General features: G+C 37.4%; 1 protein-coding gene across 1 annotated transcript in view; it reads right to left on the bottom strand.

Moving 5' to 3' along the window:
* The window catches only part of EDIL3 (EGF like repeats and discoidin domains 3), a 423,141-nt gene extending 396,328 nt beyond the window's left edge, over positions 1-26,813 (bottom strand). Inside the window, exon 1 of the mRNA XM_046001012.1 lies at positions 26,292-26,813. Within this exon, the coding sequence (XP_045856968.1) occupies positions 26,292-26,358 (67 nt within the window). The 5' untranslated portion in view covers positions 26,359-26,813. The remainder of the gene's footprint in view (positions 1-26,291) is intronic.
* Positions 26,814-27,336: the final 523 nt, after the last annotated feature.

Raw genomic sequence — 27,336 nt, 5'->3', positions numbered from 1 at the left:
TCTTGGTTAGGGATCAGACTCTTGATTTCGGTTCAGTCATAATTTCAGGATCTTGAGATCTCACAACCCCCATGTAGGATTCTCTCTTTCCCTCTGTCCCCTGCCCCTCCTCTTGTGCGCTTGAGGGCACCTGCTCTGTCTCTCAAAAAAAAAAAAAACAAACAAACAAACAACCAAAAATGGATGTGCAACTATACCAAGGACCAAGCCATGTTGGGGCCGCTTCCTTTGCTCTTTGCACAGTGACAATTCTTGGAGACTAAAAAGGTTAGAAAATATGTCCCTAACTTCCAGTGACTCAGTTAAAATTAATTTTTAAATGTTCAGCTAACCAATGACAGCTAAATAACTATCATACAGAAAAGCACTTTTATTTTTTTTTTTTTTAAGATTTTATTTATTTATTTGACAGAGATCACAGGTAGATAGAGAGGCAGGCAGAGAGAGAGAAAGGGAAGCAGGCTCCCTGCTGAGCAGAGAACCCGATGCGGGACTCAATCCCAGGACCTGAGATCATGACCTGAGCCGAAGGCAGCGGCTTAACCCACTGAGCCACCCAGGCGCCCCAGAAAAGCACTTTTAAAAGTAAAATTAATTTTATATTTTCTTAGGCTTATATGTGTTATGGTTTCCAAAATGTATATAACTGAAATACATTCAAGACCTACATTAATATAGAATTCCATTTTATATCTTATATAATTTTAATATCTTAACAATTTTCATTCCTTTATGAGAATTTTTATATCACTGTACTACCTCTAGGTTCATGTTTGCCTCATATTTATAAGCACCTCATTAAAAAGCACCTATCAAATTTTGTTAAAAAGATACTCTGAATATATAGATCCCTGTATGCAAAAAAAAAAGCTTCCAAATATGAGCAGATGGTTCATTTATCACTAGTAATATTAAACAGTATTTTAGTACTGTGAAATTATATAGACTTTAAAGGATAATTTTTTTAAAAAGTTCCAGAAGTGTTGCAAAGCATAATTTCACATCAAAATTAAGAAAAAGAAACAAACTAGGGAGAAAATTGTAAGCCAGTTCACCACCTCTATTAAGTCTTCTAATGAATTGGTAAACATTTTTAAACACACTGTTCTCTAAATTAGTTTTTAATTCAGATGAATTCACTTAATGCATGTTTAAGAATCTTAACCAATCACATAAAAAGCCACACAAAAATAGTATTATTCCCAGAATTCAGGATGCTAAAGCAACACTGGAGATAGGAGGGAATGGCTGGGGTTATATAAATGGGAGAATGCATCAGTGTATAGTTTCCTACTGCTGCTTTAACAAATTACCACAAATAGAGACACATAAATTTATTATCTTACAGTCTGGAAGACAGAAATACGCATGGGTCTCATGAACTAAAATCAAGGTGTCAGCAGGACTATGTCCTTTCTGAAGAGTCTGGGGAAAATCTATTACCTTGTCTTTTCCAGCTGCTAGAGGCTGCCCATATTCCTTGACTTGTGCTGCCCCTTCCATCTGCAAAGCCAGCAACGGCCAACTGAATCTTCTGCACAATCATCACTTTGACTCTGCCTCAGTCATCACCAGTCCTTCTCTGAATTTTCTGCCTCCTTCATTCTCTTTAAGGACCTTTGTGATCACCTGGGGTCCACCAGCTAATCCAGCAAAATCTCTCCATCTCAAGATTCTTAATTTAATCATATCTGCCAAGTTTCTTTTTCACAGATTCAAGGGATTAGAACCTGGACAGCCTCAGGTGACCATTTTCTGCCTGCCACATCACATAGATACAGTGATGTCATTTCCTCTCCCATACAATCTTAGATCTAACCAAGCATCACCCTCATTTTCTTCTAATGTTCATTATGCCAATGATTCAGGGAGTGATTCTTCAAGTATCATTTGATTGGCTTTTCAGGCCTTGAGAGAACAGTATTTCTGATGTCTGTTTCCACTTTTAGTTGCAGCATCCACCCACTCCACCCCAGAACTCTGAGGTTCTTACCTTTCTGTGAATAAAATGGAAGTATAGAGTCAATAGAAATACAGGCAGAATGTTGGCCCATTTCTTTCTCCCCAGAACTGCTGAATCAGTGGTGGTAGCCACGAGGAAGCAGGATACACATGGAAAACCCAGGCTAACCACAAGAATCCACCACAAAGCCAAGGAACATTCTGCACAAGCAATAACTAGCTTTGGTCTACCCTGGAACTTCCTAATTTGGGAGTTTAGAGGACAATTCCATTGAATACTGAAGACTGCATTCTAGAACTACAACCAGTCTTCTTTAACTATTTAATGCACCTTCTGAGACCCTAGGTGGGGCAGTTTTCTCTAATCATATGTAAGCCATAAGACCACAGAAAAGTGTTGTTCATAACTAAGAATATCTACAACAATGTAATGTGACCAGGTGACAGAAAAGTTGCTCAGAAAGAGCAAGAAGTGTCCTTTTAAAGTTGCTTTCACAGGGGCATCTAGGTGGCTCAGTCAGTCAAGTGTCTGCCTTTGGCTCAGGTCATGATCTCAGGGTCCTGGGATTGAGCCCCACATAGGGAGCCTGCTTCTCCTTCTCCCTCTGCCTGTTGCTCCCCCTGCTTGTCCTCTCCCTCTTTCTGTCAAATAAATAAATAAAATCTAAAAAATAAATAAATAAAGTCGCTTTCACATATTGTGCTATAATATATTGAAGAACCTAAATGGTGGTAGTTTTGGTCATTTGAGGTTATATATGATTTTTAGAAGAAGTAAAACATCTTTCAGTATCAAGCCTAGTAAACTAGTTAAATATTAAGCTGAATAAACAGTTTTGGAATAGAAGCTAGCTTCTATCTGGCATAAAAAAGATGGCACTCATTTTTATCCTTTGGCACTAAAGTCAGTTCCCAGAGGTGTTTAAGTATTTGAATAATCACATTATCATTTTGAAAAAAAAGGAATAAACCTGCCTGGGCAATTACTTTGAAAGAAAACACTTATGTAGGTATGGGATTTGGGTCTGTTCATTAAAAGATGCCATTTTCATATTATTGTTTCTCTGCCCCATACAAATTAACATTTCCATTTTATATTTTGTGGTTTCAGTCTAAGATAACTTACACATGAAGAATAAAAATTTTTAAATCAACTTTTTGATTCATTAAAACATTATCAGGCCTGTCTGCCTTGATAACATTATTAGAAAACATGCAAAGCAGTAATTCTCAACATAGCAAGAATCTGGATAAATGTCCTCTCTAGTTCCCAACTTTTTTTTTTTTTAAGATTTTATTTATTTATTTGACAGACAGAGAGAGTGAGAGAGGGAACACAAGCAGGGGGAGTGGGAGAGAGAAGAAGCAGACTTCCAGCAGAGCCAGGGAGCCTGATGCAGGGCTAGATCCCAGGACCCTGGGATCATGACCCGAGCCAAAGGCAGATGCTTAACAACTGAGCCACCCATATGCTCCTCTATTTCCCATGTTTTGTCCAAATTTTGTCCCTGCTATGGTCAGACCATTTTCACCTCCAACCATTAAACATTCAAGTTGTTCAACTAACTCTTCTCTTTAAATTTCATGGACAACAAAGAGTGAATAAACTGATTAGAAGTGTCACGTGTTTTTTTATATCTTTAGTGATTATAATTACCATTATGAAATCTACAATTCATATTCTGATATAATACACTTCTAAATTATATATCCCTGGCAGTTCACAGTGAGGAGATGAATCTGCTCTCAGTGCACTGACCAACCCCTGTTTTCAGAACTGAAAGACTCAACTATTACTGCCATGTAAGCCTGAATGAATAGCAAGTGGGAGCAGCCCAAGGCCAACAGATCAGGGGAGCTGAAAATTCACAAGAGAGCAATTCATGTGAGGGGCAAAATGAGACAAACTAAATAGAAAAGTAAAGGAAGGCAAGAGGAGAGTTAATAGAGGGAAAAGGAGAGATTTTCTGAGGTCAAAGAAGAGGAGTTCTAGGGGTAACAGAATAATTCAAAATCTAATTGCTTTCCAACAGTTTGGACCTTACAGAAACATGTGAGAAAATATAGGAACAACTATTTGTAGGGCCCTCCCTGAATTCAATTAATTCAGTCAGAACCCAGCTAATTTACTTAAAGACTGAAGTTTGACAAATTAAAGGCCAAGGTGTTTGAAGCCTGGGAATAAATTCACTGCCCCCTAAACATCTCAATATAAAGTAAGTAGATTAATTGAATGCCCTTTATCAGTCATTTCCTATTAGATTAGTAGAGAGGAATAAGTAACGCCATCACTTGTGCAGGTTACAACCTCCGGAATGGTAATTATCTAAATAAGAACCTTAGTAAACACTGAAAGGAAAAGAGATCTAAGTAAATTTCAAAACAGAACTTGGTACAGATCTAAGAAATCTTATCACATATTGGCATAGCAGAAAGTGGTCCTTTAGAACGTATTTATTTCATTTTCTTATAATCATATGTGGCATATCTAAATCATGGGAGGATATAGTGAATATAAATGTACAGCTAATAATGGCCTCTCAAACAAGAAGAAAGCAATTTTTTTTCTTATAACTCAATCTGGTGTTTAATTATTATCCAAGAGAGCAAAAAAAAAAAAAAATTACTTGGGGAGTGGCTTATAAGCAAGAGTCTTCTAAGAATATTTTTTTTCCTAAAATTTTCTAGGTACCACATTAACATATGAACTATTTATTAATGTTCTGGAAAGATGCCAGCAAAGAGTAGCTCAAAGCATGTATTTCACCTCTTAGTATAGCTTTGGTCCACTTTCCTGAATCAACTCCACAAAACAAGTAAAAAAGATAGACTATTGATGGTTTTGCTTAACCTGTTTAAAAGAAAATCGCATTAGTTTGGATTTGGTTCAGGTGGGAACCAAGATGAACTTCACTCAAAGCAAAAGCTTTCTGATGACAACACCATCTGGGATAAGATCATCACCACACACACACACACACACACACACACACACACACACACACACATATATTCTTTAAGCTTCTAAAGCAGGATGAAGCCTCTGTACAATGTTTTCCTGCCTTGTGAACCTGACTCTTCTGTAAAAAGCTAGGAATAACTATAACTACCGATATCTTTACAAATAGAAGAGGCACTTATCTATCCCAGGTAGCTAAAGTACACTTTTTATTTTTAAGGGAGTAAAGTGATTTATAGGTTTTCTAAACTCTGATTCCATTAACTACTTCCCCAAATTTTCAAGGTCTTATTATTTCAGCTTTTAATAGATCTGATATTATGAATCTCAGATTATTTTTCTGAAACCTTACAAAATTTTATATTTATTTAGTTTTTAAAACTTCATTATTTGAAATGTTGATTTTTTTCTAACAGTACTGTCTATCGTAATATAAAAATATTAATAAAATATTTTCTGGGAATTTGTCTATTAAATATATCCTATGTGCAAAGTCCTTTTATAAGCACCGTGAAGCATGCTAAGGTGCTGAATGATCTCCATTCATTATACTTAACTCCTGTTTTAAAACAAGGTAAAGTATGAGTAATGAAATAATATTTAAATGCTTTATAATTTATAAAAACCTGCAAAAAAGGAATTGGTATTTATTGTTAATAAATATTTATTTGATATTTATATGGATCTATACAGAGGCATAAATGAATAAATAAAAGATGTTAATCAATTGGGATATAATGTTAATATGGCATTCCCATCAAAATGATCTATAAATTTAATACAATTTTAATCAAAGCATCTACAAGGTTTTCTGAAGTAACTGATAAATTTTTTATAAAATTTATATAAAAAACAAGATAAATAGAATACATTTCGAAGAACTATATTACCTAAATTCAAGCTTTATTATAAAGCTAAGTTAATCAAGACACCCTGGTGTTGGTGTAAAGACTGAGAAACAGATTAAAGACATAGAATAGATACAACCAAGGCAATCAGGATATAACAAGACATTACAATGGAGAATGCAGTCTTCCCAACAAATGAAATGACTGAATTTCCCTATGGAAGAAATAAACCTCAACTTGTACCTAATGATACATACAAAAATTAATTCAAGAAGGATCATAAACTCATATGTAAAAGCCAGAAATGTAAGATTTCTACAGGAAAAACTAAAACAACATATTTGTGACATTGGGTTAGGTAAAGATATTTTAGGGCATCAAAAGCACTCCAAAGGAAAGATACCAATAAAATTCATGTCATTAAAATTAGAAAGTACTACATCAACAGACACCATTAAGAAACTGAGTATCAAGCATGGATTAGGAAAGATATTTTCAATATACATCTGGCAAAATACACATATCCAGGATATATACGGCATCCCCATAAATCAAACTTAAAATACCCAAAAAGCAAAAAAGAGATACTTGTGAAAGATTGGACACTTCACAAAAGAAAATATATAAATGGCCAATAAACTCTACAACAGTGTCTTCAATATACTTAGTCATTAGAAAACTCATGTTAAAAATACAGTGAAATACTATTTCATGTCAACCAAAATAGCTACAGTCAAAAGACTCATAGTGACAGATTTGGAGTGAGGATATGGAACAACTGGGCTTTTCAAAAGCTGCTGGGAGAATAAAATTATACAATCACTTTGGAGATGTGCTGAGTAGTTTTCAAGTTAACATGTATCCACCGACGACTCAGCAATTCCATTCCCAGGTATTTCACTCAAGAGAAATGAATTATGTCAATTTAGAAAAAAAAATCTGTAAGAATTTTCAGATTATCTTTATTCATTATAAAAGCTAAAAACTGGAAACAACCCAATTTTCCACCAACTATAAAGCAGATAAACCAACTATGATATATCTGTATGAAATAGTATTCAGGAATAAAAAGAAATGGACTCTTGGTATGTGCAATAACAAGGATAAATATCAAACCCATTATGTTGAATGAATGATGCCACACTCAAGTACACACACACACACAATCATAACAATGGTATAAAGTCCAACAATAGACAAATTAATCCATAATGATAGAAATCAAAACATAGATGATGGAGAGAGGAGGGCTAAGGATGGGTTTTGACTGGAAAAAAGATGAAAGAATATTTAGGATTGTGGAAATGTTCTATATCATGTTTTAGGTAAATCATTACCTACAATACCTAGGTAAACCATTACTTACCTAAATCATTAATTACCCATTAGATGGGTACACACAATTTTGAAACTCATTTAACTACACAGACATTTAAGATTGTGTGGTTTGCTGGCATCTCAATAAAAATGCCTCTAAAAATTGATAGCACCATTTTGTCACTGCAGATACATCAAAGATTTTCACAAACCAAAAGAAGCAACACTGACCATTCCAATGTAGTAGTCTAATAACCTAAATTGAAAGTCATTAATATTGTGGTTACGCAAGTGTTGACTGTACACTCTCTCACAGCTGCAGTCTGAGTAACAGCATCCTATAATAACAAGCTTATGAAGATACTTAACAAATGAACTTAACATAGAATACATACAAACCAACTTCCCAAATGAGCAGTGATGCCAAAAGAAACAAGTTTTAATTATAAATATGTATTAAGAGGTCTTCTAAAGTGATTTCCACTTTAATTTCTGGATTATCAGCTTCAAAAGCACATAACAGTACTATCTTTTTACTTTACTATATTCCTTTATTATTACTCTAACAAAAAAAACAACAGTGCTTAGGTTCCTGGAGTACAACCAAATTATTCATCCATTCATTTTGCTTTAATTTCTATTGGCAAGAGTCAGAGAACCACTGAACCAACTGAAAAAGCTCTAATTTGTTGAATTGTATCTTCCTCATATTCAATGTCTACCTATGACTTCTTGAATTAAACACACACACACACACACACACACACACACACACACACAAAACAAAAATTAAAAAAAAAAACAAACCTGTTGGTCCAGTCTACACTATCCTAAGTATAACTTTGTCCTATTAAATGTTATGGAGTGATGGTTTACATTCCTTCTATTGCCAAATGATCTAACTATTTTTTTCTATAATGCAGTTATATATGAAAATGGTTACTTTCAGGAGGACATACCAATGGAAATGAGCCAAAGAATTCACAGTTAAAGTTTGTATACTCCAATTGCTTCGGCTTAGATTCTAGGCTTTGCTCATAGTAATTGCCTTCACAAACAATTAATTCTGGAAGAGTTTTTCATGACTCTTATTATCCCAAAGACAACTGACTTAATTTATAACATATTCTCAATTAAAGTTAAATCAGCAACCTGAAACCTCCAACCCTAGATTGGTTTACTATGCAACTGTTATCAGTAATAACACTTTAAATATTTCAAGGTAATTTTAAATTATGAGGAGCACAAAGCAAAATATATCACCTCTTTAGAAGTAATCAAGAAATGTTACTTCATATTGATCTATGCCACTTCCCTAAGAATATGCAGAAATTATTTTTATCAGTAATTCTGCCTATATTTTTGTTTTCCTATTTCTGACTTTCAAATGCATTTTATTTTTGAGGCAATCACCATATAAATTCTATTACTAACTAAAGATGTCATTTAATTTAGATATTTATTCTTCTGACTTATTTAAAAACTGTTCTTTATAATAAAGAATTATAGATTTACATAAACACACATATTTACATCTATTGGGGGAGGGGGAATCCCAATAACAAATGGCAATTTGGTGCTGGAATCTAAGCTCATTCTTACACTGAGGGGTATCATCAAGGAACCATTAATCCAAAGATAAGTTATGACCCATATATAATTTTGAAATTGAGCTTTTTTAGAAACAAAATAAAGTATGTTTCTCTAGCATCAATTCTATAATACTAAAATATTTTAATAGTATCACTGCTACTATGTTTAAGGAAACTTGTATTAATTTCATTTTTGTGGGCTGGCATTAGGTCCAGAAGAAGTTGAAATTTGGGTTGTGAAGGAACATGGCAGGAGAGAAGATGACCCTGATTCCTTTGGAGGTGGCAATTTTCTCAGGAGGGTGAGGGAATTATTTAATTTCTTAATTTTATACATTCTCATGGGCAAACAAGAATTTTCTAAGCCAGCCACTCTAGGTCTCAACTTAGGGTTGAAAAGGACAGGTGAAATCATGGACATGGGGAGACATCAGATATGAATGGGCCCATAGTATCACTTAAGAGCTAATCTAGCATCTTATCACCACCAATTACGTTCTCACAATACAGAGACGACCTACATATCAGATTTGGGAATAATCCATACATAATGTATTTCCTCAATAAATTTCAAGTTTTAACCATGTAAATTTCATGTGGAATCCTGCTTGCTTTGGCAATCAACTAATTTTAGTCATAAATGTTGTTACTTTAGACATCGGTACAAACTGACTTAACAGTCCTCTATCCTGAATTGCTAACATCTATTTCTTAATTCATCTGAACCACCTGGTTCATTCTGTAGGAAAGCACATAGCTTTTTTTTTTTTGTCAATCCTTAAAACATGCTTGTGTATCTACATCTTACATTTAACCTAAATGTCTTAAAGGAAAATTTTCTTTTCCCCTGAAGTGGGGGGTAGTAGTAAAAGTCAATTCTTTAAAATGAAAATAGAGGGGCGCCTGGGTGGCTCAGTGGATTAAGCCGCTGCCTTCGGCTCAGGTCATGATCTCAGGGTCCTGGGATCAAGCCCCGCATCAGGCTCTCTGCTCCGTGGGGAGCCTGCTTCCTCCTCTCTCTCTCTGCCTGCCTCTCTGCCTACTTGTAATCTCTCTCTGTCAAATAAATAAATAAAATCTTTAAAAAATAAAAAAAATAAAATGAAAATAGAATTCTTTTATTTAAAACCTTTAGGCCAACATAAACTTAATTTTTATCCATTTTTGACATAAAATATTAAAATAAACTTGAACTGCTGAAAGGCAAGGCATAGTGAAGCGTTTTCCGAATACTAAGTACTGAACAAGGAGACCATGAGTCATGAATAAGCAGATTACAAAAAACTTTCATGCTGTCAACTGCCTTATATACCATATTTACAGTTGAGACCTCTAGAGCAAAATGTGAAATAAAAATAACCTAAAATATTTTAGAAGTTTCTATTATAGGTTATAAATCAGGACACAACCTAGAGTCTATATTCATAGTAGAGAGTAAGTGCCACTAGGTAGGAAGAATATAAAGGAAGCAAAGACCTCCTGGTGGGTCAGGTGACACTGAAGGATAGTCTATTGCAGATAATACTATAGACTATTTGAATCACCCCAAATCCATATATTGAAATCTAATCCCCAATGTGATGGTATTTGGCGGTGGGCCCTTTAGAGGTGATTAAGGCATAAGGGTAGAGACCTCATGAATAAGATTAGTGCCTTCACTGAAAAAAAGCCTCAGAGCCCTCCCTGACCCTGTGGCGCATGTAAAGACACAATGAAAAGATGGTTGCCTATGACCCAGGAGGAAGGTTCCCGCCAGACATGGAATCTGCTACACACTGCTTTTGGACTTCCCATCCTCCAGTACCGTGAGAAACTAATTTGTTTTTTGTAATCCACCCAGTCTATGGTATTTTTGTTATAGTAGCGATAACAGACTAAGAACAGTAATGTGCTCCCAAAATCAATTATTTAAAACCAGAAACATAACCAAAATATATTTAACATAAACTGAAAAATTGCTAAGCTCTGTTGACTGGCCAGTTTGTCAAATCGATCCAGGTTCCCATCCCTTCCCTAGACCATTCTTCTTCGATCCCCCAGGCTGTCCCAGGGTAATTGTCCCCTTTACAATAATAGCCACAATCACAACTAAGAAAATAAAAAATACCCAATATTTATTGAGAGTTTTTATCCTGCCAGGATCTATAAACATACTACATGAGTTAAATCTCTTAACCATTCCAATGACCCTTTTAGATTGCTTCTGCTTTATCCATACCCTACAGGTGAGGAATAGGTTAGTGATGTAAACTGTAAAAGGCTTCAGAATTAGTAAATGGTTTATCCAGGCTCCCACTCCCAGTCTGATTACATTTTCTTATCACATTATATTAGTATATCTGCAAATTGTATCTCAGTTCAAAGATTGAAGTCTTCTTGATAAAAGTAAAACTAAAATATTAATTGGAAAAGAAAACTGACTGGCAGTAGATTCACTTATCCATTACTTTTCATCATAATTTGAGCCAAGCACTGTGCTACAAAATGGAAGCTAGGACACCATCGTCATCATTGACGTCATTGTCATCATGATCATCATCTCCATCATGGGCCAAAGACACTGTTCTAGGCACTTGTATTAGATTCTTACATTAATTTTAGCAGTCAGGCTCTATTATTAGCGGCTCCATTTTATTTATTTATTTATTTTTTTGAAAACCAAGGTTAGTCAACTGTTGAAGTTAAAAATCCTGACTCCTGAGTCTGGAAGATTTATTTTGTTTAATGTTTATTTTTTTTACTTTGTATTTATCACATTGTATACACATTACTATGATTTGTTTTGCATAAATTACTTCACAAACATTTTAATACTACATATATGCTAATAAATTAGAAAATAGTCTTAAGTTGTACTATTGTGTCAGAAATGATAAATTGTCAAAAATGGAAAAGGGATAACAAGTAAAGTGCTCCATTCATTATGGAAGACCCAGAAATAGTATTCACAAAATTACCCACCAAACAGGGATGCCTAGCTGGCTCAGTCAGTTAAAGTATCCAACTCTTGGTTTTGGCTAAGGTCATGATCTCAGGGTTATAGGATTGAGCCCTGCATTGGGCTCTGGCTGAGCATGGGGCCTGGTTAGGATTCTCTCTCTCCCTCTTCCCCACCCTACCTTCCCATAAAGAAATAAAAAAGGTATCCAACAAACAGATCAGACTGCTTGGTAGACGAGTTATTTGAAAACTTTAAGAAACAGCAAACTCTTATAGTACTTAAAATGCTCTAAGGAAGAGAAACTTCCCAATTAATTCTACAATTATAGCCTTTCGCTAGTACCAAGCTTGATAAAAATTGCTCAAATTATCATTTATAAAAACAAATGCCAACATCCCAAGTAAAATATTAGTAAACCATATTTTGATATATTTCTAATTATGCACAATTACTACTAACCAAAATTCATAATTCATAATTAATTTGGTAATTGAAAATACTGTCCCACTAATAGGGAAGCAGCCCAGTAAGTTTCTAAACTGACACAAATTATCATAGAATCTAGTATATAATGTGTGCTTCACTTTTTTTTTTTTTTTTGGTAAATTATGCTGGGACATAAAGCTAATCATTCGGTAGAAAAAGCAAAGGCAATTCTTATGCCCTTAAATATGATGCCAGTAGCAGAAGTCATAAAGGAAAATACGGATATATTTTACAAAGTAAATTTAACTGTTACATAAAGCATAGTAAATACAGAGGCAAATAAAACTTGAGGCAACATTCTTGTAGTATATCTCAGTTAATGCTTCTGAAAATTGAGGCTTGACCTGAGCATCCTACATAAAAGTGAAATCCACTCCTGAAATCCCTACCTCCTACTTTTAACCTGCTAGACAATTTCCTTCATTTATTCTTTGATTCCCTTCATTTGACTCATTAGAATTTAAGTTGTATGAGAGCAAGGACTGTCATCTGTTTTGTTCACTCTTGTAATTCTATCACCCAGAACAGCTCTTCGCCCTAACTCTGCTCCATAAAACGTTGTTGAATATATAAATTATAAGACTATGTGGCATTGTCAATTTTATGGTTAAAAATATTACTAAGTCTCTAAATATAGAGACCAAATGATTCCATTATATCTCTTCTTCAATAAATGTATACATATAAGTTCAAAAATAATTAAAACTTTCAAGTAGGGATGAGGAATTAATTGCCCATCAAAAAAACCTGTCAAATGTTCTCTGATCACATAAAAGAGAGCAAAGCATTAGATTTTACAGTGTTTACTCTACACACTCCTTTGACATCCTATACCTTCTTCAGAAAGACACGTTTTTGGACCTTTCTGACTCACAGTAGAAACCACAATTACTGAGGTCACAAGCACACAAATAGTTGTAGAACCACTAAGGCATTTAAGAAAGGTAGAAGTATAGTTGCCCAAAGGGGATGAAACAGCAGTTAGCGGTGACATAAAGATTGTCATTACACAAAAAAAACCTCTAAACTGAGCTGTTTCTGAGACTCTAGGCTCCTGGGTAGACACAGCTCCCCAGCGCTGTCTTTTCCCCTCTGCCAAGTACATCTGGGTTTAGCAGGTGTGACTGCATGGCAGGAGGAGGGAAAGAAGTTATGGCCCAAGGAAAGTTATTGCTAGTGGAGCTTATGGGAAGGATTCCCCAGGCACTGGGACAATTAGCAGATCAAAGGGCTACCTGCAGCTCCTCCACTTGGCAATTAAAACCACCACCAAGTGCTTTGATTTTGTTGCACATACTTTTCTTGTCAACCCTTTGTAATAAAATGACAAACTAAAGCTTACTGTTGATTGTCCATATACAATTACAACTATTTTATTGCAATTTGATAATTTAAGGTAAAACCCAAATCTTGCTCTTAAAGTGTTTATAAATTAGATAGCTATGGAAACAAGTAGGTCATTTATTTAGTCTGCTCTTAGAGTTTGCCACTACTAACGTATTTATTGCTTTCTCAAAGTGTATCACTTGTGACATAAATCACAGGTCAATGCATCAGTGCTTCAAACAGATAAGAATTTATTAAATGAGCTAATGGGTCTATCTAAGGAACACATTTTTTTTTTTTTAACCAGAGAGAGATTTATACACCAACAGAGTTGTTTTTAATTCATGTTTTTCATTCATCCATGCATGCGTAAATTCAGCCAACAAACACTGAGTGCCTACTATATATGAGGCACTGTGTCTAGAGCTGGATATACACATTAGGGAACAAAGTATGTTTTTCCTGCCTACATGGAGCTTACAATACATTTAGGAACAAGAAATGAAACAAATAAGCTAATAAGTAATTTTATCACTGTGATTTTTGGAAAGTGCCATAATTAAAAAAATTAGTGATAGAGAATGACGGGGGTATACTGTGTGTATATGTGTGTGTGTTGGAACACTGGTAACATGGAGAAGGTGATCAGAGAGATTATCCGAAGTTGTGCAGTTTAAACTGAGGGATGAGATGGGAGCAGAAAATGTGTCCTTCATTTAGAAGGAGACAGCTAGAAATAAATACATAAACAGAAAAAATAGAGGAATACAGTTAGATGGTAGCTTCAAGAAGATAATGAATATTTTACAGACCCAAAATGAAATAAATATGAAAAAATCTAAAGCCAAGGATGGGAATTTGTATTATAATTTAACAGATATGTACATGATACAAAAATAGCAAGAGCATAATAATATAATTTGTAGGAAATTAAGTAACATTATTCTGTGATTCTATGGGCAGAGACTATACCATGTAATAGTAATAAGCATACTAAATACAAAATGAAAAAAAAAAAAGTAAAATTCCAGTGAGGGCAAAAGCAGAACAAAATTATGAAAAAAAATAATGGCACACTTAAGTATAATTTGGAAAAGTGGTCTGCTAAGAAAAATAGCTAGCAAAATAACAGACTAAAATTAAGAATGTATTTGAGAAAATAAATAATAAAAAATAATAAAATTAAGAATGTATTTGCAAAATTAAAAAGGACAGACTAATACATGTGTGGCATTATTTTAGGAATGCATATCCCAGGAATTCTGTGTTGGGGTTTTGGCAAGTCTGTTGAATAAATATGTAGGCTACTTGGACAGATTCCAAATCAAAGTACTAAAATGATGAAAAGAATGGCTTACAAGGACAGATTAAAGAAAGAAATATGTACAACTTTAGCATGTCAGAAACTAAAGAAGAAACATTATGGTTTGCAAATATTTGAAACATGCAAATTTGAGGAAAAAGAATTCTTTCTGTATAAGGTTGCACAATTTTAAGTATGTTGAAAAGGCAAAAGAAATATTCCCCAAGTAGTAATGTTGTTTTCCAATTAGAACCATTTGGACAAATGATCCAAGTTGAGCAAGGATTAAGACCACCAAGCAGAAAGACATCCCCAGTAACCTAAACTATGCTGACCTCAAAATACATAGAGGCCCATCTGAATAGGATGAAGTAGGTCAGGGCACAACTGCAAAATCTTCCTACTCCACAGATGTGCTTTAAATTTAGAAAGGATCTTTCCTTGGATTTGGGCTTTTCTCTGTAATTGTGCTGTAGTGAAGTGAGTCCTGGACTTGGATCTGTAAGCTTAGTTTGAGTACTGACCACCTACCTCTTCTCATCTATATCCCCATCTGCCAATGAGGATAATGATAACCTCCCTAGACAGCTGTGAGGTTTAAAAGAGCTGTTACATATGAAAACATATTTTATGTGCTTAAAAGCACTGCTCCTAGTGAGATATATCAATTATTATATGAGCTCAACATGTCAAAAGCTGTAGGATGAGGACTGTCTAACAGCATGAGGCTAGGGACTAGGCAATTGCTACCAGTCTTCCTGCCCTAAAATGAATCAGCTCTCCTCTGAGTCACTGCCCTCTTAGCTGAATACTCTTTTCTCTTTCAAAGCTGCTAGACCTGAGATACAGCATTAGTCTTTCCTACTCCTCAAAGCAACTTCCTGGACATTCTTTCTCCTTCTTAAGAACAAAAAACACCCCCCCCCACCTAGTTTTAATTTCATGTAATAGATCTCTATTCCCCAATACTATCCCCTTACTGTAGTTATCTCCTGATCTCTGCACTATATGCCCTCATTCCTTGAAGATTTCTGTTCCTGGTTCATGGTCATTCTCTCCAACATTTCTTCTTGTATAACTTTTCAGGATTTTAATACTCATATAAATAAATGATTTTTACAACATTGCTTGCCTCTGTTCTTTTAATGGTCTTGTCTTCTATCCTCCTTCACCATAAGCCCTATGGTTATGTTCCAAAATTTATAATTATCAATAGCTGTAATTTCCATATAATTTCTGCAGTGCCCCATAATACCTCTCATAAAATCACTTTCTATCTTTCTTGCTCATTCCTTTTAGGACCTCCAATTCAACCTTTCAGCTCCACCAGGACTTCTAGTAGGGCCATACTACCTTTCTGACAGCACTCCGATTTTCTTGGTTGCAGGGATAGGAATGGGACTTTGAACATTACCTTAGTTTGGGACTAATGAAGCAAAAATGGTATAAAGCATCTGGGCTGAGAAATTCACAAAGAGTTGAATACCCCTGAAAATGGAAAACCACAAAGACTAGGTTGGGAAAGAAGAGAGATAAGCAGGACTAAAAATTAGAGCAGTGCAAGAGTGAATTTGTGGGAATGAAAGGCAAAGAGAGGCAGAAAGATGATAATTCTGGTAAGAGAAAGTCTTAGAAATGTAAAGTACTGTTTGTTGAGCAAATCATGTGATGATAAGGTCTACTGAACAGCAATACCAATAGGTTCCTAAAAATGGAGATGGGAATCATGAGTGTTGGGAACTTCCAAGAAGTTCAATACCAGAATGTTAAAAGGGTCACAAGCTCACGCATGAAAGATTTTTAAGGGGAAAAATGTGAGAGAAGAAAGTTCTGAAGCCACTGAGAAAGTTTAGGATGTCGTTGTGGTTGGTAAATAACAGACTCCCAAGAAGAAAGGAGGTGTTATAGGCTGATGGCAAGAAAGTGTTCATGTGGAAATGAGAAGCAATCAGATACCAACTCCCCCTTCTCATCTTACGAGTCCAAGAACTGAGAAAAAAGTATAACTATAATTTACCACAAGTAAAGTGGTATAGCAGAAAAGAGGAAAAAGTATTTTGGAACTACAATGTGTGGAGTCAAGTTCAAACTCATTGGTTCCTTGAACTATAGACCATGTGACTTTCTGATCTTTTCTTATCTGATAAAAGAAATTTAGAATGCCTTCTCTGCTTATGGTCCATAGAATGGAAATGGGAAATGCTTAAGAAATTTTCCCTTTTGTTTTATTATTACTCTAACAGAATAAATATAATAATGCAGAGGTCTATTTACAGTATTAAGCATTGTATAGATGTACAATGTTATTAATAAGGTGATCTAATATTAGATGGTATAACTTTCATCATTTTGTAGAATATTGAAAATTATCCAATACTAGTCAAAAAAAATAAACCATCATTTGGTTAAATATTGTTAATATAAACCAGGAAATAAAATTTTCTAGCTTATGTGGCTTGAGACCCATTTGGTGCTTTTGTTTGGCTAAAATTTCTTAATAGGTTTACATAGAAATAAAATTAAATGAGGGTAGGATGTAATGCAAATTAAATACCTTCATTAAGCTAACAGAAATAAAAACCTTGTTAACCTTTAAAATCACTTTGTCCTATATTATACATCTGAAAATTACAAAGAAAGCATGCTCTCACACATTATATTGAGTAACAATGAAACAATGCAGAGGAGCAGTGGAATCCTAGAAAACCAAGGGGGAAAAAAGTATAAAAAATCATGTTGCAATAAACTGAATGACAAAATTGTGAAGAAAATGAGCTTTGAATCATTTCCCAATTGCTCCTCTTCTTTTCCCTACCTTTGCTGTTCTTTCTGGTGATGCATGATTCTGAAAGACACATTAACTCTTTCTGACCAAAGAGAGCATACACCAACCTTTATTTCTGAATGTGAAATTTTATCATCAAAAATTAGAAATTAAAATTAGAAAATTAAAAATATTGTCCCACGAGACGAAATAAATTTACCTTTTCCAAAATATCTACCAGTTAAATAGTAAGAGATATGAAGTGTGTGTTTCATAAACAAGAAGATCATCCAACAAACTATCCCCAGGGCACACAGGCTGTGTCACTCATTGACACAGTATGCTTTAGTAGTTAAGGAAGCAGGCTCGAGATTTAACCTGGATTCAAATTCTAACAAGCTACTTGGTAACTGTGTGATCTTGGGAAACGATTTAACCTCTATTTCCGTTTTCTTATTCATATGTAAATAATAACAGTACCTGGGCCCCACAGACTTGGAAGAATCACAGTGGTACTTAGAACAGTGGAACACATTGCATGAACTCAATAAATACTAGACCTTTTAACTGTACTTGAGAGAAATCAAAGCGAATGCCCTTGTTAACGTGTCTAACAAGGTGCTTAAACTGACTGGTGTCAGTCCCCAAGTAAAGAGAAGAAAGGAAAAAACAAACTGATGCCTGAAAAATTACTGCTTCTGGGTCAAAATTATAGTCAGTTGGAAATCAGTCAGAACCCTGTATTTAAGTATGAAGGCTATCACTTACAGGTAGTTCTTTTAACTGATGATGCAAAACAACCATAGAAAGCACTTTACATCATGCCGCTATGTTAATATTATATTTTTAACAATGCTTTTGCAGGAGCATTGGTAAGTATTTTCAAAGTATGCTCATTCTACAACACAGATTGTAAAAACAAATAAAACAAAACAAAAACAGTTAAATAAGAAACAAAGCTTTTAAAGTCTCTGAAACTTTTAAAAAAGATTTTATTTATTATATTTGACAGAGAAAGAGAGGTTGAGGGAGAAGCAGACTCTCCACTGAGGAGAGAGCCCATGTGGGCCTTGATCTTTGGACTCTGGAATCATGACCTGAGCCTAAGGCAGATCCTTAACCCACTGAGCCACCCAGGCACCCCTGAAACTACTTTTGACTTACTTTTTCTGTAAAAGACAAACTGCTGTTTAAAATGTGTGGCTCCTTTTTGAGGAATACTGATGAGGCAGCACAGCTCCATTCATTTGAATGTACACTGACTATCTATTTGGGGTTTTGTTGTTGTTTAATTGGATCGTTTGTTTTGCCGAGCACCCTTGTAAGCCCTGTCTCTCTATAGGAAGCCCAAACTGTGACACAAGAACTTGCAGTATAAAGGCTAAAACATTTTGGAAGGTCATTTGCTTATTGTTTGTCCATAGCTGATATTTCAAAAGTTAGTGTTTACACAATTAAACTTTTCCAAGGAAAAAAAAATGAATAAACAAAGCAATATGAGAGTTCAATTAGTATTTGAAGAGAAAAATGAGGGGAGAAGGGCATGAAAGATGTGAACATGGGTGGAAGATTGATGCCTAGAGGTGGCAGACATTACTGGGAGGGAGTCGTCAACTTATTTCAAATAAAAAGACTCTCCAGTGTTCTCATTTGACTCTTCCACTCTTTTCTGTTCAAGAGTCATGAACCCATTTTACTATGGTTGTCTTCATATAATCTTTGGCATCATAAAATGTAAATGGTCATCCTGGCCTCAGTACAGCAAGAAAAGCCTTAAGAGGATTATTCTGCATTCCCCAAATTAAAAGCTTTATCACACAGCAAGCATAAACCTTAAAGAATACATGATGGCCTAACCCCATTGATAGATTAGCTTCAAATCAACACAATGTCATCTAGCACGAGATTAAAACCCTCGCCTTCCCATTTATGGACTGTTATACTACATTAAATTATCCTCAATCAGTCTGATCCAGACCTGCTTTAGAAAAGAGAAAAAGTAAAGCTAAGATATAGACTCAATCTTCTTTCTCCATAGTAACAATCACATTCCAAAGTACTTTAGTACTTGGAAAAAGCCTTCACTTCAATTCTTGTACTTAATCCACCATTCTGCTTCATGCACTATTAAATCTCTTGCCGAACAAATCCTACACAGTTACTATCACTATAATAATGCATATTTTAAAGAACAAAATAGCAATGCATTTTTCCTCTAAAATATAACCAAATAATTGCAGGATATCTTATTTCCATTCTGTGGCCTACTTCTTTTATACAAAATTGAGTCCTGTATTTCCTAACACTTTCATTCATTATTTTAGGGGAAAAAGAATCAATAGAAAATATATAATAGCATAGTTTCTGGAATGATGGGAAAATAGCATATTAAACCAGTAAATTCTTCGGATATCTGTCTCTTCCACCATTAAGCAGGTTTTACAAGCTTCAACATTTTTGACAAAATCTCTTCAATAATGTATGCATTTTACTGTCTTTATACCCCAAATTCTGAACGTATTGCAGTGAATCTTTGTCTAGGATGCAAGGCCAATATTGGCACCAATTATTATAATACTCTTTCTCACATGAATGCCTTTTGGCCTTTATCCTTAGTCTCTCCCCTTCCATAAATGTCCCTGGTTTTCACACTGTAAGGGATCGCTGCTTTTGCATAGATTTTTAAGTCCTGTTTCAGTCTAATAGCTGCCATGGTTTTTTTGCCCTGATTAAGATTGATGTATTACCTCATGAGACTTTCATTTCTGGATCCAGTTTATAGAAAGCCCAGGAACTTAAAAACCAAGAGACATGGACTTTTCTATATGATTTAAGTATTAATGCATTATCTATTGTAGGTGGTCATGAGTTTTTGATGTTTTCTTCTAGTTTCTCAGCTATGTGTTACAGACAAATCAAGAGAGTTTTCTACAGGTACGATGGATATAAATCATTGCCCAGATGATAGTTTCAGGCAGGACACTGTTATCAAATCCAGATGGAAAATCTCAAGTTGCTCCATATTAAGATCTTATTTCCATTTCTGTTTTAAACCTCAGGATTTAGTAATAGAGGCTTCACAATATCAAGTTTTTTTTCTTCACACACTCACAAAAAGTAAATGGCCAATTCCACAATGTTTCGGAGATTTGCAACCTAGTAATAATGATGACAGAATTTTATAGTGGATTAGGTGCCCTAGGTGCTATCCAGCAAAGAAATGCTGGGGAGGCAGGAAGAGAAGAGGAGAAAGATAAAGATTGAGAGAAATGAAAAGAATTTTTATTTTAGGAGGAGTGACTCAGAAAGGATGGCAACTGGAGACAGACTGCTTGGCATGATGTCAGCAACTGTGTAAGAAATGGTGCAATGGCGAATCTGTAACCCAGTTTGAAGGGCTATATCAGCAGATGCTAGAACTAATCTGAAAGGAATGATTATCAGTTAAGGATCAATTAAAAATAAATAAATGATGTCAAGTTACTAAAAGCTATTGATATGCAATAGGCTCATATATAAGGATTAATAACTGCTTAAAATGGATACTGACAAAACTTTGTCGTATCATTTAGTCTCTTTTGGCCACATGACTTATGCTAGTTAGATACTTGCAAGCTCCAGGAAACATACACTTTACCATTGTGATAGAAAATTATAACTAGTGATCTCTCAACAGTACTATAGATGTGTACAAATGTGCAATCGAACTTAGATCCATGCAAATCAATCTAACAGAATTTTCTATTTATAAAACTTAAGAGTTGGTATGGAGAGTATGCTTAAGAGTATCCTAAACATTTCAGCAATAATTGCTTCACACCAAGTACTTCATAGCTCTATGTGCATTTCCTTGGATGGTTCTCAAGAGACCCCTGAAAAATAATGGCTCAACCTAGACATGCGCTTGTTTGTGGCAGTTAGAGTAACTCTGTTTCCAAGTTAAAAAATTATGGTAAAAGCAGTAGGTTCTTACAATTCACCATCCCTCTCCATCTCGGGGGAGCACTGAAAACTAACAACATCAGTTTCATACAGAGCAGAAAGTCACTTTCCATGGATTTGCAAATTCACCTTTACTAGTTTACTTTTTATTTTTTTCAACTTTCCTTTAAAAGATCTCCATTGATAATCCTGACACCTGCTGGCAAGGGCACAGTTGATCCTTTTTGGGTTTTTCCTTCAACAACTTCCTCAAATCAAAGACTTTTTAGAGGTTTCTCCAGTGACAACTAAGTAATAATTTATTCAGTTTAAGTATGTATAGTACTTAATTTCTAACATTATCAGATAACCATGAGAAAAATTCCAATACTCATTCTACTTCACATGGGCAATCATTTGACTCTTCGTATATAAACACATGTTTGTTTTAATTAACCAAAAGATATTACAATCATACCATGCGCTATGATTAAACAAACAAAAAACATGCCAGGGGTCTTCCCTACAACACAGACAAGAATAGAATAATAGGAGCAGCTGGGTGGCTCAGTGGGTTAAGCCTCTGCCTTCAGCTCAGGTCATGATCTCAGGGTCCTGGGATCCAGCCCCCCCACCAACCACTGGGTTCTCTGCTCAGCAGGGAGCAGGCTTCCCCCTCTCTCTCTGCCTGCCTCTCTGCCTACTTGTGATCTTTCTTTCTCTGTTCAAATAAATAAATAAAATCTTTTTAAAAAGAGAATTGAATAATAGGAATGGCTCAGTTTTCATTTTCTACTTTTTTTTCATAATAATATCAGTTTATAAACTACTTAGGAAATAAACTCAACTATGTAAAAAGTAAATTGATTAGCTATGAGAAGTCATACCATTAATTACGTATTTACAAAATTTGCTGTTTGTTTTTCAGTACCTACTCATAATGATTTACTCTGTCTTGAACTGAGTTCTAAAGTCTCCACTGTTTTATGGGGTTTTTGTTTGTTTGTTTGTTTTGGCAAGAATATGATGAACCTACTACATCATATATCATTATCAGAGCTATTGCACCTGCAAGTGTATTCAGTATACTACAAATACCAGAATTACTTTCTTACGCTTTATAAAACTCTCAGATCAGGCAGTTTTTTTTTTAAATTGTGCATAAATGATAAGATACACAGAACCTACTACATCATATATCATTATCAGAGCTATTGCACCTGCAAGTGTACTCAGTATATTACAAATACCAGAATTACTTTCTTACGCTTTATGAAACTCTCAGATCAGGCAGTTTTTTTTTTTAATTGTGCACAAATGATAAGATACACAGTCCATCCCATTATGTAAAACCCTTCAAAAAATTAAAAGTTTTGAAAACAAATTACCTATTTGAAATTTTTATCTTAGTATCAGTAAAATTAAAAGTATGGACTACTAATTTAGACTCTAGGAACTGTCAAACTTATATTTTGCAATGGTTTTGAGTAACTAAGCTATTTTATATTAGTATTGTATATTTATCCTTTTACTTTACATTGCTATAATTTTGTGAGAAGGAAAAATCACATGTATCTGGCAAAAAAAGCAAACTTTATTAAAATACTTACAAAAAATACCTTAGATCCTGAGTACATGTATGAACACTGATTTTAAGATATTTGAGAAAAATACAAGAGAGTTTTAGAGTATTGACGTGAAATACATTTCCCTACTTTTGAAGATCTTTGTAACTTCAAGGCATAGAAGGAAGAATGTAGCATTTCAATTTTTTAACCATAATTTTTATTATTATAAATGTTTTCCCAAAACCATATCCATATTTAAAACAAAATAAATTTCAGTTCCAAAGAAATATTTCAAGAATAAGCAAAACCTTTTCAGGAACAGAGGGGGGAAAGTGTGCTGTATCAGCACAGTGTTTGGGATGGCCAAGGTTTTATATTAGTGTCAAACTGTCAAAGCACGATATTTTATCTTCACTTTATTATTTTTAGTTCACCTAAAATTATTTTTAGGTGCTTCATTTGGCATCTGAATTAGCACTTATTTTTAAAGTATAGAATTCACAGTCATGTAAATTAAGTAACAAAGACACTAATGTATAATAAATTTTTAAAAACACAAAAACCTGTTATTCACTGTAGATATTGCTATACTAATTAGAGAAGCATCCTGTTATTGTCTTGAGTGAGACTGTTCAGGTACTAATTTATTCTCACGTAGAATAACTAAAAAACACCATTGATTAAAAAAAGGAAATTCAAATGCCAATGATTCATAGTATTTAGGACATGTCTAGACATTTTTAGACATTGCCATTTGCTTAAAGACTTCAGGCACCAACTGCAGGCACAGGGACAGATTGCATAAGATGTCACGTGCTTGCTGCAACTGTATGCATGTTATTGGATTTTTCAGAGCAACCCACAGCGATGAATAATTTAAGAGTTAATAAAATATTCAATCTGACTGATCCATTGGTTTAATTTTAAGATAAAAACGGCTAATAAAAGAAATTACCATATCCCAATCATTAATACACGTAAACTGCAACCCACACAGGGAAACACCAATTTCTAAAAGGCTACATCAGATAAACGATGTCTGGGGCAGAGGAATGCCAAGGGAAATTCTCAGTGTTAACACCGGCTTCAGTAAGTTTACTCAAAGTTTAATTGTTTGGAGCTGTCACACAAGCTGCACTCTGCCTTCTGCAGGGCTGAAGGAGAATAAATTAGAAAGGTGCAAGTTTAACAGAAAGGGCTCATGGAAAATGATCCGTTTCTTTCTTAAAGCCCTCTTTCCCTCTAATCACAGGCTGGCTGGGGTGGGGGGGCGGGGAGGCGCAATCCTTTTGAATATGGAGAATAAGGAGTATGCCGCTGCCCGATTATTGTTTAGGAGCGGGAATGGAGAACCCCGGCAACACCGTGGTTTGTCTGGCGGAGTAAGCTGTGCTCTAGGCGTGGGTATCTTTAGGAGGCAGAGCTACCCGCTGCAGTGAGCCAAGACTCACCGCGCCCCAGGGTTCCTGCAACCAGACCCAGGGAGGAGAGCGCGGCCACACATGCTAGACACATTATCATCTCCTCCACCCCCGCCCCACTCCACCTCGGCTGGGGGACAGATGGTGGCTGCGGTGGCATGGTGTAGGTGCGTGTGAGTGGGTGAATGTGTGTTTTCGTGTTTGGGGTGGGAACGGAGGCGGGGAAGGGAGGAGGAGAAGGTAGTGCCTGCAGTTCTCCCCTTCCCCTTCCTGCTAAGGCACGAAGTGCTGAAGGAATCCAGACGGGAAACAGGAGCAAGGAAAAATAACAGTGGTGGGAGCCCTGTCTTTTCCATATCGCTAGGGAACTCAGCGGAGCAACTACAAAGCCATTACCATTCCTTAACCTTCAGTGGAGTGACTGCCTCTGCCTGATAACTAGAAGGGCACTTTGTAAACGCTGGCAAGGCACACACCTACACACACGCCAACACGATGGGGAAAATAGCCACAGTCTGGGGGAGAGAGGGATGCCGAAGCAGAGCACCGCCATGGATCGCTACTGGCAGGGCAGTGAGGGCATCCAGGAACACCAAGCTTCTTGGGCAAACAGTTGCCCAAGAGCTCACAGTTTTCCTATGAAACAAATAAATGGATGGATGCAAGCATAGATGCTGTAGAATACTCATGCGGCGTGAATTTCAAATGGATTCGAGTCAACGCTTTTAATTCAACTCTCCTTTTTTAGAGGCACATTTACAACCCTGTAGTGCACTCAGTTCTCCACTTGAAGCAGCCTGCTAAGGGTTCTATTACCCTCGGACCCCTTAGAAGCGGCCGTCCTTATCCGTGAGCGCAGAAGGGGCGCAAGTCCCTCTTGCGCGGTCTCCCCAGGGCCCCCTGCCGCTTCTCCTGCCCTTTATCAGCGCCAACTTCAGCCCAGACCTGCTCAGTGACGTGGCCGGGACAAGGGCTCGTATTCACCAGCCACCCTCCGCAAAGGACCTGAAATTCGTCTATACAACTCGGCAGGAGACTCACTGAAGCCCTGCAATTTTTTTGTAGGCTGGCTTATTTCACACGAGTCACGGAAAACACAACCAGACCAGCTCTTACAACTTTTCTGCTCTTGGGCGGGGGAGCGAGGATGTCTCCCACTGCAAGATTCTCTACTACCAAGAGTTAGGGTTGTACCCGGAGGGAGTGCTGAGCCAAGCTCCGAACCCCTGGGGTTAGAGAAGAGGCGGGTTCCTAGGGTTTTTCTGTAATCGACCCACCGAGTTCTGCCTGAGAAGGCAGCAGAAAGCCGAACCGACTTGTCAGACCCGTCTCCACCTCGCCCACCTCCAGAACTCCCAGGGCCAGGTTGGGATTTGTAAACCTCTCAGCCCCGGCCCACATCGGAGAGCCCTACCCGAGGGGACAGACGACCATGCGGCTCTCCAGCCTCTTCCCGTTTCAAGCAGATGACGCCCTCAAGCTTAATTCCCAGCTCGGGCCCCCGCGGAAGCCCCGCCCGTTGCCCGTAGCTAGCATCACCGGCATTGCCCAGGAGGGTTCCAGCAGTGACCCGCTGGCCGAGTGAGCCGAGGAACCTCTGGTTTCCCAGAGCGCCGTTCTCCCCCACCCCCCGTCCTCGGTCCCCGTCTTTCCTCGATCTCACCCCGGTACCCCTCACCCTCTTCCCCGCTCAGCCCCACGCACTCCGCTCTGACTTTGCGAGCACTTTTCCGAGGCTTGCGGGGCGCGCCGCCTCCTCCGTACCGCCCGCGGCGCTCACCGCCCCAGGCGCGCCCCGGGGACCGCCTCCAGCCCCCTGCGCGGCATTTCCCAGGGGACCCCAGCCTGTCCCGCACCTAGCGGCCCGGGCCCCGTCGCCTCACCTTTGCAGAACTGAGGGACACCGAGGCTGAGCCCGATCAAGAGCCAAGCGGCCACCGAGCGCTTCATGGTTCTGTCTCCCGAACGTGACCCCGGCTGGTCAGGGGTCGTTCTAGAGGGCAGTGTCGCTGAGGGGGCTCCGCAGGGCAGCGGCAGACCCCGCCCCTGCCCGAGAATTCAAAAAGATGTCTTCTGTCCGCAGCACTACCTTAAACAAATTCTTGGAGAACGCGAGGAAGAGTGGTGACCAAAGAGAGGAATCTCTTTTGCCAACGCTCCGGCGCAAGAAGGTGGGCGAGCTCTGAGGAGCCGCCGCCGGGCTCAGCCTCCGCTGCGGGTGGGTCCCGGCTGAGGCGCGGCGGGCGGGGCGGGGCGGGGCGCGGGCTCCAGCGGCGGCTTCGGGTCACCAGCGCCTGTGGACCCGCAGACGGTGCGCTCGGCTTGCTCCGCTCTCGCCGCCGCAGCGGCGGGGCTTCTGACTTGGAAGAACAATGAAGCGTGAGCTAGCGGGGAGCGAGCCGGCGGCCGGGTGCGCACTGTGTACAAACAGAGGCGGCGTGCGTGCGAGCCTGAGCTTCGCAGGCGCGCTCCCCCGGTGCCCAACCGCTCCCCCCTCCTCGCCCTCCCTCTTATTCCCTCCCCTAGTCTTCCCCTCTTTCCTCCCTCTTCCCTCTCTCTTCCTCTCTCTCTCTCTCGTGGCTCCTTCTGCTGGAAGAGAAAAGGGAGACAACTGCAGCCACACCCAGGCACCTGCCACCACCTCTAAAGTTCCTACATTGCCTGTACCTTCTTCGCACACGCCAGAGACTCTAGGGTTAAGGGAAGCACCTTGGCGTCTGAAATTCTCTTGGTTCCAGCAGTGCCTTTACAATTAACCGCGTTAAGGATGCCCCTGAAGTCCCACGTTAAGGATGCCCCCCGAAGTTCTCAGCATAGCCAACAAAATAAGTTAAAAGCGATTTTGAAAAGTGACTCTTGGGACACGAAGCTACGCGAGAAATGGAACCCTGCAAAGTGAATTGCTCCGATTCTCAGGAAATGCAACCT

The sequence above is a fragment of the Meles meles genome, chromosome 3 (assembly GCF_922984935.1).
Source record: "Meles meles chromosome 3, mMelMel3.1 paternal haplotype, whole genome shotgun sequence".
NCBI classification, from domain to species: Eukaryota; Metazoa; Chordata; class Mammalia; order Carnivora; family Mustelidae; genus Meles; species Meles meles.
Note: the sequence above shows the minus strand (reverse complement) of the source record. Positions and strands in the feature narration are given on the sequence as shown.